Source organism: Chelon labrosus (assembly GCF_963514085.1).
Source record: "Chelon labrosus genome assembly, chromosome: 12".
Classification (NCBI taxonomy): Eukaryota; Metazoa; Chordata; class Actinopteri; order Mugiliformes; family Mugilidae; genus Chelon; species Chelon labrosus.
The window spans coordinates 24,508,114-24,521,211 of record NC_140345.1 but is presented as its reverse complement, the minus strand read 5'-3'; the positions used below and the strand labels follow the sequence as shown (position 1 = coordinate 24,521,211).

General features: G+C 40.4%; 1 protein-coding gene across 1 annotated transcript in view; it reads right to left on the bottom strand.

Moving 5' to 3' along the window:
* Positions 1-470: 470 nt before the first annotated feature.
* Positions 471-13,098, bottom strand: part of cubn (cubilin (intrinsic factor-cobalamin receptor)) — a gene marked incomplete at its 3' end in the record, with an annotated part of 50,463 nt that continues 37,835 nt past the window's right edge. Inside the window, exons 50-67 of the mRNA XM_084556647.1 lie at positions 12,788-12,991; positions 12,295-12,444; positions 12,076-12,197; positions 11,707-11,932; positions 11,020-11,207; positions 9,405-9,561; positions 8,850-8,999; positions 8,504-8,689; positions 7,991-8,120; positions 7,202-7,419; positions 5,622-5,821; positions 5,205-5,367; positions 4,264-4,472; positions 3,436-3,580; positions 3,011-3,192; positions 1,637-1,802; positions 1,068-1,303; positions 471-578 (exon numbers count right to left, since the gene is read on the bottom strand). Of these exons, the coding sequence (XP_084412773.1) occupies positions 471-578; positions 1,068-1,303; positions 1,637-1,802; positions 3,011-3,192; positions 3,436-3,580; positions 4,264-4,472; positions 5,205-5,367; positions 5,622-5,821; positions 7,202-7,419; positions 7,991-8,120; positions 8,504-8,689; positions 8,850-8,999; positions 9,405-9,561; positions 11,020-11,207; positions 11,707-11,932; positions 12,076-12,197; positions 12,295-12,444; positions 12,788-12,991 (3,140 nt within the window). The remainder of the gene's footprint in view (positions 579-1,067; positions 1,304-1,636; positions 1,803-3,010; positions 3,193-3,435; positions 3,581-4,263; positions 4,473-5,204; positions 5,368-5,621; positions 5,822-7,201; positions 7,420-7,990; positions 8,121-8,503; positions 8,690-8,849; positions 9,000-9,404; positions 9,562-11,019; positions 11,208-11,706; positions 11,933-12,075; positions 12,198-12,294; positions 12,445-12,787; positions 12,992-13,098) is intronic.

The window sequence follows — 13,098 nt, the reverse complement described above, 5'->3', positions numbered from 1 at the left end:
GATATGGGCTGTATCTGGAACTATCTGGAACCTGAACTAACCTGCTCTAGATTATTGATAATTTTGATGAGAATAGAATATGATGCTTGTTCACCTAATGGGAGTTTTTGAAATCTGTTGTATATCATATATATATATATCTGAAATGACAAGATGACAGACCCACCACTTCTTTAATCGTGTATTTATTATAGTTACATTTTAGATTTATCACATTGGTTTACGTAAAAAATAAAGCAGACAATTAAAAAAAAAAAAAAACGCCCGAGGAGGTAGATTATATTCCTTTGCTCTTCATTCGTCAGGATGCACAGATGTGATGTGATACTCAATGTAAATTTGACATTAGTTCATGTTCTGATATGACTTACCTCCTAATAAACATATTAATAATAAAAAAAAATAATAATAAAGCAGGCGCGTAGTATTAAATGTGATTGGAAAATACATTAAGAGGTAATTTTTTTCCTTCAGCTGCTCCAGGTGAGTCTGAACCCAGACGGCAGGATGACATACTGGGCTTGGAAAACGACAAAGACTTGGTGGGAGGAGGCTGTGAACGGAGCAATGTTGGTTTCCTAAAAAAAAGACAAAAAGTGGAGCAACTAAAAAAACAGTGTATATTCAAGCTATCCCTCTTTTTACGTATTGTTATTGTAGGTATATGCAGTTTAGAAATTTAGAGGAATGGAAAGAAAACATAATAGTTTAAAGAAAATGTGTGGTAATGCACGTGGCACGTGAATCAAGGTTTTTCCATAATGGTTATTTATGTTTTTGAGTATTTAGGAAACATATTTGCACTGCAAACGAAATTAATGCATGCGATCATACTATTTTTATATGAATCGGTTTATTGGTTCATGCTCTGGATTGTGTAAATTATCTCGAGGCCATTTTGACTAATTTAATTTAATTAAAATGCAAGAATACGATTCGGTTGAGGGAATTGAAAAGGATTGTTATGAGGATTTCACTTACGAACCATGAAAATGCTTCCTATTACACGGTCAGTAGCAGGTTTAACTTACAGTTAAGTAAAAAAACTGTTTTCTTGAGTTACTTACCGTTCCACAGTAAGGTCCAACAGGCAGCGAGGAATTGTTTGGGCCATCATACAGTTTCAGGAAATTGTTCTCACAGCCTCCCGGGTCATCGATACTGATCTGGGCAAAGGTGACGGTCACTAGGCGACCTCTGGGTGCCCTGATGGCCCATTCACAGCGAGTGTTATTGGGATAGGTTCCTGGATAGTTGGGACTAGCGAAGGAGCCGTGGTCTCCATACAAAGTCCCACCACAACCTACAGAAGAAACACATCGCAAAATATTAATCATTTCTACTTCTTACAGGCAGTTTTATTACCAACAGAGATGTCCACAGAAAACGAGGGATTTAAGATGTAATAATATTGTGTGATTAAATATTTTTTAATAACTAATTTGGCAAAATAGTGACAAAATCTGTGAACGTTTCAGACACTGGAAATGAGATAAAGGCAAACTTTTAGGGAGGAGTGGTGGAAAAAAAAGAATATGGTGCTTTCACAAAATAAACAGCACAAACTGGTTGTGAGTTCCTTAATGGAACCAGGTTTCCAAGTATATTTTATATAGAGAGTTGCAGATGTTCTGACCTTGAGGGGAGGATGTCCACGTGGCGTCGAAGCCATCCCGGGCATTGGAAAAGTCACTCTTGAAACGTAAGTAGAGCTGGTTGGATTGTGGGAAGATGGGGCTGGGCAGCGTGCTGCCGCAGAACCGGCCAATCAGCGGCGAGTCCGCTGTACTGCCGTTACGGATCTGAAACACACAGAGAGAGAGCACTGGCACATCACTGACACTGACACATTTTACAGGACGCATACACAGACTGAAGCAGACGGCAGCCTGGTCTAAGTCTATTCTCTGGCGTACGCACTTTAGTTCTAATGCCGGGAAATCTTTAGATTAAATCTTAATTGTGCAGCAGCACAGTGACATTTTACACAATAATGGGCTGTACTTTGAACTATAACAAGCGCCCTGTTTCAGCATGAAAATCCCCTTGCTGTCTGAGCCAGGTGTATAAAGAAATTGAAAGCGTTGTTACTAGTACGTAAACTATATTAAGTGTCCAGTACAACACCTTTGAGAGGGACATGATGAAAAGTGGTGACTAAATGTTTAAATGGTACGAGAGCAAACATTTGCAGGACTGAATGCCTTATGTGTATTATTACTGAGGGGTTAATGTGTACTGAAACATAGAAAGATAAACAAATAAACCTACAGAGAAGAGGTAAATAATTAATCCCGTTTAAGATTTTTCCACATATTATTCCAGTTCTAACCTATTTTGTACTTTTCATGAATGGATTTACTTGACTTATCCTTTTTTTACTCATCTCTTGGAAGCGAAACAAACTCTGCATAGTAACTGAAGTTGTAGTATTATGGTCTAGAACTAGACATAACGCAGTGTAAAAGTACTGCATCTGTGTTTGCAAAAAGAAAAAAGAACTCTGAACACATTATTTATGTAGAATATAATCCCAGTCATATTAGTGCATATTGTTATTAATGATGCATTTAAGCAGCAGCTGGTCGAGCTGTATTTTATATTTTAGCAATAGAAGCAAATAAACCAATAGAAGTATAAAGAAGTTCATGTTAAATATCAGTTCTCAAGTAAAGCACTCTAAACCCTACACACTCCTAACTGACTATTAACCCTTTATGGGGCAAGGAACCATGTTTGGTAACTCCCACACACATGGTGCCTCTCAGTGAGGTTTAGAAGCATGTGGTTTTCACGCTGCCAATCAGAGAAGATCAAGGCAATATTCTCAGGTCAAATGTGGTCTGTAAGGTCCACCTCTGCATGAACACTGAGCATAATTAGGTAGAAGAAGTGTCCTAATGTTTTTAATTTATAATCCATACGTTTCTCTCAATGTTGCCCTCCTGTGGTGCTGTGTTTTCTTGAATTTTATTCAATTAAGGTAATGCTGTTATGCTGTTTGCTTTACCTCCAGATAGTCATACTGACAGTTGGTGTGGCCCTCCACGTCAAAATTGTTAAAGAAGAAGGAAATCTTGCTGTTCTGTGGCGCTTTCAGGATGATGGTGCAATTCATGTTGTGGGGGTAGATGTCAGGCCACCCTGGACTCTTCAAGTAGCCGTGTTCCTGTTCGTAGGTTCGGCTACAGCCTGGAACCCACCAGAACCAAAGTCAGAGCACTCAGGGATACAGTATTTTTTTTAATCAGGGTTAGAAGTCAATGAAAGGTGTCGTACAAATACAGTAAGTTTTCTGGAAAGACACAAATTATATTATAAAGAAACTCTTCATAGGCTGACCACATGATAGCGCTGTATAACCATATAAAGTCTGTCAATAGGATGTTTTAATTCCATTTTTCAACTTCCCACAGGTTTACTACAGGTACCTACTTGCAACTTGATATGTGAAACTGAGCCCGTTTCCTGTTAGGAACGCGTCGGACTTGAAATGAACGAGGACCGTTCTGCCGTAACTGTAGAATTCTGGTGGATGTTCATCTGAAGCACAGAACTTATGTGACTGCCCATGGTCTCCCTGGAAACACACAAAAAAAAATCTCATCAGCATGAATGTCTCAAGTGTGGACAGACCCAAGGTTTTATTTGATTCATCGGATGTATTTTCTACACACCAGCCGAAGGGGCTTTCACACTCATGGTCGCAGTCAAACAAACTCTTGTGTTTTGGTTTGGTTTTCTGAGGCTGCTGAGAAAACTGCCGACCAAACTCAAACAAAACAATCTGGCCGAGGTTTAACGTGGACTCATAGGCGGTTTAGACTTCTGCATTAAGTTGGCGCAGAAGCTACGGCAACAGTGCAGACCCTGCAGAGAACCTAGCACCGTAACTGACGTGTACCTCCCCAGAAATATAACTATGCACCGCGGCGACGCAGATCACAAGAGCTGTGATTGGTCCCGTTGGTAGTAGCGTGTTTCCGCTTTAGTATTTTCGGCTCCTTCTCCATCTCCATCTCAATTTTTGAATTGAATGTTCCCAGAGGAAAACAAATGTTGTTTTAAGATGTTAAAGAAAAGCCCTGCCTTCTGCTCTGTTGATATCTGCATTGAGTCTGTGTGTCAATAAATAATGATGTGTTTCCTGACAAATACACACTCCCGACGGTGGAGAAACGGACAAATTATTCCCGTTTTCAAAACCGAATCTTTATCACCTATAATACAGAACTTCATGTTCCAGTCCCTGTCTGAACTCACCAAAGGCCAATCCTTCATCTCCACGTAGTTCGTGGAGCAGCTTTGGCTGGGTTGGAGGACAAAGGTCTGGAAAGACAATCGGACGGTTTCCTGTGGCGGAGCATCCAGAATCCAACGACAGGAGGTGTAAGGAGGGTAGGCATTGGGGAAGGAGGGTGAGGTCAGGGTGCTGGCGGTGGTGGTGGCATTCAGAGTCCCACCACAAACCACTGAGGGAAGGCACAGAGTAGTAGCATGAAAAAAATGAATATGAAGCTTTTAGAATTATGTTAATTTATGATATTATAAAATTGTCTTCCTCTTTTTGTGTTATTTTTGTTCATAGACAATATTCTAACTAAAACCCACACTTAGAAAACACACACTTATTATTGTTGATGCCTATAGTCTTGAAAGTAGACAAGAACCAAATCAAATAAATGAAGTATTATCTATTCAGAAGTATTTCCAATCAATGTAATGAGACCCCGAAAAACATCAAAGGGACCTCAGAAACAAATAGTCGTCAAAAAAGGTGAAAAAGGTGAAAAAACAAAACAAAAAAAAAACAAACAAACATCTAAAACCACCCAACAACCAACTAGCAGGTCTAATCTACCGCTAACAGCTGAAGGAAGACATAAAATACATTCCTTGTGAGATATTCGCTTAAGCACAGTATGTTTGTTTACGACTTTGATAAAAGTCATATTGACTTTTAGGACTTTTTAATGTAGGAAAGTGTCGGGAAAAGCTATAATCTTCACACCTGTGATTTAGATAGAAATCAAATAATACTCAGGGTTGCTGTAGTTTTAAATAAAATGTAAGTTTTGTAGGGTCAGGCTGTGGAAGATCTGAGCTAGTCCTACACTTATAACTGGTGTAGTCCTACACATTCACACAGATATACGTGAAAAATTAAATATTGTTGGAGAACTGAAAGTCGGTGAATATCTTACATGGCACTGCTTGGTAGGTAGCGTTGAAGCCTTGTTTCTGCACCGAGTTGTCACTGTAGAAACGGACAGTCAGCAGGTTTCCGCTTGAAACAAAGTAAGCAGGGATGGTGTTTCCACAAAATTTTCCAACCAGCGGGAAGTTCATGTTGTCACCATCATACACCTAATAGAGATAACACATTACAAACATTAAAAGTAAGATATATATATATATATATGTTACTGTCAGTGTACAGTACTTAAGTATCTAAAGAGGTACAATACAAAGCAAAAGGATCAACAATAACATCCCAAAAACGTTACGCAGTGTCTGTTGCCTTTATTAAAGATGATCTGATGTCACTGCAAGTCATTTTTTTTTCTAATAAAATAAAGAAACATGTGCCAATAGTAATTAAACGACCGTGGGATCTTTACCTGCACATAGTCAAAGCGGCAGGTAGAGGAGGCCTCGAGGTCAAAAGAGGTGAAGGTCAGATTGACTGCCTGGTTGACCGACGCCTCAATGGTCCACACGCAGTCCATTCTGGGCTCGTAGCGGCCATCGAGGTTTGGATCTGGTGAACCAAACATGCCCATGGGCGTGGACAGGTAGCCACCACATCCCTGTTCTGGACCTGCAGGCAATTCAGAGACAAACAACCACGTCTTCATCTTAAATCTTAATATTGTGTCATCACACCAAATGTGCGAAAACATACAGTAGGACCAAAACACACTACCAATCACTTTATTTACTAATTTTGCCACACTGAGACGGCAGTTTTCTGTTTATTGCCTATTTTATTTCAGTGCATATTACTTATCTTTATTACTGTTTATATTTGATTAACTATATACTACTCGAGCGCCTTTTAGTGTGTGTAGGTTAGTCATGAATCCAGCTTCGTCTTCAAAGACAGACCACTGAATAAAGGATATTGTCTTTCCTGTGCCTTCCGGTATGTGAGTGCTTATTTTTTGCTGTAGATTAAAACTCTCTCTTCAATGAAGTTTTGCGTTGACACACAGAAAGCTAAAATATACATGAAATGTCTTTAGTTTTAGTTAGTGTTGTTTTTGGCGGCCTGTTTTAAGTTTAGTTTTAGTCTAGTCTATGTGTCAAGCTGTTATTTTAGTTTTTATTAGTTTTAGTCATGTTCATACTCTTTTTAGTCTAGTCAAGTTTCAGTCAACTAAAAGTCTGAGCATTTTAGTCTTATTTTAGTCAGAATTATCCATGACATTTTCGTCTAGTTTTAGTCAACGAAAATTGTATTTTAGTCTCTTTTTAGTAATGCAATTCTATTTAACCCAGTCAATATAGTAAGTACCTTGTAGTAGCCTATAGACAAAACCAAAATTTTCTTTTAGCCAAACCTATTTCAAACAAGGTTCTTATTATCTTATCTCCCTATCTTTCACCACAAGACATTCGGTTTTATTTTCCACTTCGGTGTATTTAAAGTTTTTCCAAATGTCTTCTCTTCTTCTTCTACCAAAGACCCCCGGCTGGCCGGCCATCGTTCCCTTTCTCTGTCACCCTACTTCTAACTAATGCCGCGAGTGGAGCTTGAGGAAGTGACGTCGCCTGCGAGAGAAACGGGCTCCGGTCACAGGAAACAGAAAAACTACAAAATAATAATAATAACGTGACTAAACAAGACAAAATAACGTTGTAACATTTCGTCTCTCGTCTCGTTTTGGTCAACGAAAATGGAGAGACATTTTAGCATAGTTTTTATTTTGTAAACCACATTTAGTCTCGTTTTTATTCGTCAACAATATTGCATTATACATTTAATTATAGTCATCGTCGCATGACCGGCATTTACGTTACGTCTCGTCTTGTTTTAGTCACGTGATAAAGGTTCGTTGACGACAATATTTAGTCATAGTTTTCGTTGACGAAAGCAACACTAGTTTTAGTCCTTGTCAAGCTATTTTACTTGAACCAATGACAGTAGCTGCTGCATTCTCAAGCATCACAAATAGATTACATAGTTATTTTGACCTACCAAGTGTTTCATGGTAAGTAGCTCTCCAGCCAATCCCATTTACTGAGGCATCTGTTCTGAAGACGATGAAAAGCTGGTTAGTGGTGGAGCGTAGACTGGGCGGGAGTGCTGTCCCGCAGAACCTCCCGAGCAGGGGAGCCAAGGTGTCCTGTCCGTCATAAACTGCCACATAATCAAAGCGACAGGAAGAAGACGCCTCCAGATGGAAAGTGTTAAACCTGCAGACAGACAAAAGGACAGCATGAATGCCTGAAAGAAAACATTGTATAAAGCTTTAGAGCTAGTTTTCAGTAGTGTTTAACCCCTTGTGCAGCATTAACAGTGACTTAAAGTTTCTTAATTGCTGATCAGTCGTCTAAAGTTGCTCACAGTAATTCTAGTCCATTCCTCAGATTACAAACTCCTTAAAGATGGTTTTGTAAACTATTTTTCTGAGCTCCTCTGAAAGCTCCTTTGTCCACACCATTATAGACTTCCACAAACTTGTGTTGTGAAGATCAGACTGAGACAAATCCCTGATTTGGAATGGGAGGCAGAGCATTTAGCTATCAGGCTCCTCTGCTTTACTGCTATAGGCCTAGGCTGCTGGGGAACCAAGCACCTCTCTTCCTCTTTTCCACTATTTTTGTATAGTTAACTATATATAGCAGTAATTCATGTCACTAACTATGTATTCGAGTCAAGATTTCTTCCTGTTAAAGGGGGATTTATCTTTGTTATGGCCTTTATAATTTTGATTGAAGTTGAACTGAATTGAACTGAACTGAATTAAACTGAATGCAGTCTTACTTGAGATGCACCACTGTGTTTTCTCTGACACTGATATGGTAGGTACAGTTGATGTTGTGGTGGTAGTTGACCATGGAAATTGCTGGACTGCTCACGGTACCCATGGTGCGATTGAAGAAACCACCACATGCTGCAGGAACACATACAGACACTGCATCGGTACATGTACTCCATGAAAACACAACAGTAAATACAACTTTAACGGGCTGCCAAAGTCATCATCATGATGCCACTATTGACATTAACTCTACAATCGGAAAGGTGCTGAACAACAATGGTCCAGAGAAGAGTGCCATGGCTAACCCAGACGAACGTACATACTTGTGAGCAGAGCTTTTGAAGAATGTTCTGTGAACTAAAAAGTAAAATTTTGAATATATAAGTCGGTCTGGTTGCATTCTCTGATGAGTCAGAACTGTTTTGGAGGCACAAGGGAGACCTACACAATATTAGGATTAGTCATAATGTTACGCCTGATCGGTGTAGCTACCATTCCTTTTCTTCTTCACTTACGTATGGTGCTGTATTCTGCCATGAAGCCCCTCTCAGCGATAGTAGAGTCAGAGTAGAAGTGGAGTAACATGGGGCCAAAGGTGGAGAAAGGCCCTGGGATGCTGGTACCACACAAAGTGGCAACTGCAGGACCACCGGCAGCCATGTTGTAGATCTTCAGACCATCGAACCTACAGGTAGAGTGTGCTAGACAGACAGACAAACAGATTACAGCCAACAAATAACTACTATAACCAAACAACAAATATGACAACACGCTGTCTAAAAGGGAAACAGGCCAAGCTTGTAATTATACCAAGGAACCTACCGGTGATTCTTTGTTCATACTGCTGTTGCTAACACTTACCTTCAATTTGGAAGACCCGGAAAACAAGGACAACCACAGTCTGTTCTCCTGCATCTATGGTGTAGTTGCAGTTAGAGCGGTCAGGGTAGTCGGCTGGATAATCTGGAGAAACCACGCGCCCCTTGGACGCTGTGAAGTCTGCGCCACATCCTAGTGAGCAGAAAACATCGGAGCGTAGAGCATTTCGGTGCAACTGGCCGTTCACATGTCTCTCTAGCAGTCAAAACTGGAAACTGACACTTGTGGCTACTGTCACTTAACACAATATACATAAATATTTGCATTTTGCATGAATTAAAAAATAAATATATACAAAAAGTAATAATTAAAGTGAAAACATTTGCACAGCCTTTCAAATTAGGAAATCAAAATCATCTTGTTTGCTGCTTTAATCCCTGAGTTGTCTCTAGAAACTGATTGGAGTGTATTTGTGGCAAACTGAAGGGCCCGTACATGGATTAGACTGTACGATTATTATTACTGTACATATTAAGTAAAAATTAAACCATTTCTAAAAGTGCGGATGTCACCACCAGCAAGTGAAGATGTTCTTACTGGTAGTGTAGGACAGTGAGAAGCCTTTTCCACGGTCTCCAGTGGCCTGGAATCGGCTTGTGATGATGTTATACGGAGCAACGAAGGGTGCCGGAGCTACTGAGCCACAGCCTGTCGAAAGCAAATTCTCAGCATTTTGGTTCTGACCAGACCACACCTGCAGAAACACACAAAGAATGCTGATTTAGTAACAGTTCTTAAAACTGAACTTGGTTTTAAAGATACACTGGCTACTGTGAACATCTGATTCAATTTGTTAATACAGTCAGAACTGGAAATGGAACCAACTTGCAGCAGTGTCCAATTTTTTATTTATTTTTTGGGTGCTTTAGGTTCTTTTCAGGTTGCACTAATGCAACTGCAATAATCCTTGGCTATCTAATACTTATGAAATAATAGTTAACTGTTAAACCATAGACAAACAGGCACCGAGCTCCCCTATAAGACTTTGAAGGCTCTGCTCAGCTATTTAACAGATATGTTATATAATCTGAATTTACACTTTTTACTTTATATCAATATAAAATAGTTTATAAAACATTGCCGTTGCACAAAAGAGTTATGTAGGGTCCACTAAACGGTATTGGACTAATTACCCACCAAATATATAAACCATGTAGCCTAGAATCTAGACGCGCCCCTAGTGGCAGCAAATTACATTTGCTTCCAGGGGCAGTCTAGTTACTCTCTGTTGACTTGAGATTTCGAAAAATCCAAGATGGACCGGGCCAATCACGAGTCGGTGGGCGGGCTTAACATGATGACGACTGACCTGCGACCATAAGTTCCGTGAATTACGCGTGAATTCCCCATCCTGCTAGAACTCCCAGAGCGATGGCTGCTGCTAGCGAACAACTTTCTTTCGAATCGGCTTTGGCCGCCACTCTGAAAGACTTGAAGTTAAGCTTTTCTCTGAGAAAGGAACTCTCTTTTCCGTCGCTCTGACTACGTCACCTTCTTCGTTGCTCTGATTGATTGTAGCGCTATCCTACTGCGTGGAGAGGGAGTTTGAAAGACAACCGTTTATCCCACCCCTCCGGTTGAGCCCTGTCTATGGAGAGTGCCCAGACCCTACATTTAATGTGGGTCTGGCTCGTCAGGCTATAAACCATGTACACCATGAATAAAACATAGGACTTTGATTAATTGTTGACACATAGATGAGAAATTTAGGACAGGGTGGATATTGTCCATTCAAGTTACAATAACCTTATGTTTGGTAGTAAAACCATTAAAATTCAGTGTGTTCAAACTCCAAAAGTATTCAGTGAAAAGTGGCAGTTCATTAAACTTTGCATTGTAATGTTCTTAGACATGAGAACATTTGCTGTGGACGATGTTTAATTTGTCACAATCGTGCCTTTAAATCAGTTAAAAAATGCTTTACAGAACACAATGAACTCAGACACAATCAGAATAAAGGCAACGGCAAAAACATAATTGAAAACACAGAATGTAAGACCTGATACAAGTAGAAATAAAGTGGAACATTGTTGTTATCTAAAGAACACCATATCTTTATCATTGCATTTGCTCAGTAACAAGCAGGCAAGAGATTCTAAAACGATCGTGTAGACATTGTGCATTTATAAGAGTTTCAGCTTAGTCCTGGTACCTTGATGTAACTGCTCTCGCAGGTCCCACTACTGTCTGGTATCTGGAAATCACCGTCGAAGCTCATCTCCAGGTGTTTCCCCTCGTGGGCAATGATCTGCCAGGAACACTCCACGTTAGCTGGGAAGTTCTGGGGGTGGTCCGGAGACGTGATTGTCCCTGTATCAGAATGGATGATCCCTCCACAACCTGGTGGAATATAAAATGACGTGGTGACTGACCAGTGCATGTATAAAATGATCACACAAATAATAAGAATAAAAAAAAAAAGAGGAAACAGATGCAGCGTCTGAAGAAAATACAATGTGACTAATACTCAAACCAGCATGCTAATAGTCACTAAACATGGCCGTAGTCAGTAGATTCAAAATGCTGACAATCTGAGATTAGGCCTGAAAAAAACTTATAACCAGTCATAAAACAATAAAGTATTTTAGCATTGTCAGGTACTTGAGCTTCAGTATAATAAATTATGTTACGTCTTTTAACTCAAGCCAAAGGGAGGATGTTGAGACCATGGAAATCCACAAATGAAATCATTCTTTGTGTGGTATTTCAGTGAACTGCTATCGTGTTAGACACACCACCACAAGCAATACAACAGCATTTTGAAGCATAACAATCTCATACCTGTGCTGTGTGCACTTCTATCACAGCTAGCTGCTTCATTTAGCTTGTATAAACCCACCTGAAGAATCAGGAGACCAGGAGGCAAGAAAGCCGCCTCTGGACACACTGTGGTCAGCCAAGAAAACTACAGCGAGTCTGTTGGACCCCGACTGGATGGTTCCTGGAGAGTTGGTGCCGCAGTACTGGCCTATCACAGGGGAACCTGGAGAGCCCCCATTGAAGATGGTGACGGAGTCCCAGCCACATGTGGAGTGGGGCTCCAGATTGAAGTAGGTGAAGGTTAACTGCAGAAAGGTGAGTAGGGATCAAGGAAAGGTAAACATGATGGGCAGTTACTCCGTATCATGGGCAGTAAAACACAAGAACTTGTGTGTATGTGTAAATTGCTTTGAGTCAAATTGTTCAATCAATTCTACGCAATACTCACCGTTATAGTGTGGCCCACAGGAGCTTCCAGCAGCCAAGCACAGCGACTAGGGCTGGGATACTCATCCGGGTAGCTGGGGCTGGATAACACTCCTCCATCACCAGTTTGCAAGCCTCCACATTCTGTAAAGAGGATAATGTTTAGACTGCCATATTCGTCTTTTCCTTGAATACAATCTATGGTACGTCAAGGAATTTAAGCTCTCAATGTCTGTCTTACCAGAGAACAAATATTTGGCCTTGAAGCCTAAGTCTTCTACGGAAGCATCGGTCCGGAAATGGACCCAGAGCTCTGAGGTAAACACCACAATGGGAATTCTGGGGGTGGTCTGCCCACAAAACCTGCCCAACAGCTCCCCGTCTGAGTCACCTGACAAAGAAAGCAGAAAGTTTGAGAAAAGTAAAACATAATGGCACTTTATTATTCGTCCACTATTTTATTTCCCCCTATAAAGTCACAAGGGAAGTGTAGATATGTAATATATTAGCTTGTGCAGACATATCTTGTGCTCTGGACTGCATCCCACATTTAATCTGAAATTAAAAACTTGACCAACAACTCAAGTTTCACATCAATGTCTGTCTGGAATCATATTCTGTATGTATTCAAGAAAAACATTATGATATAATTAATCCTTTCTAGGGCACTCACTGAAATACTTGGAAATTCTAAAATTTCAACCCTAGAGTGTGTTGACCTATCTGGGACTCACCCAAGCGGAACTGGAGGTAGTCATGTTCGCAGGTCTGGTGGTTCTCCAGGTGCAAGTCCTCTATCAGCACCACGATAGAAGAATTGATGTGCTGCGGGTTCTGAATGAGCCACTCACAGTTGAGATTGCTGCTGTAGTTGGAAACCAGGTAGCCAGGGGAGGTGAAGTTCTCTCCCGCAGGGTCATTCAGGATTCCACCACAATCTGACAAAAGAAAGCATTACTACATACAAACACATAGATTGCAATTCATCAGCATAACTGCGTGTCCATGGAGTCTGAAGCACTCGCGAGGGGCATGTAGATGTGCT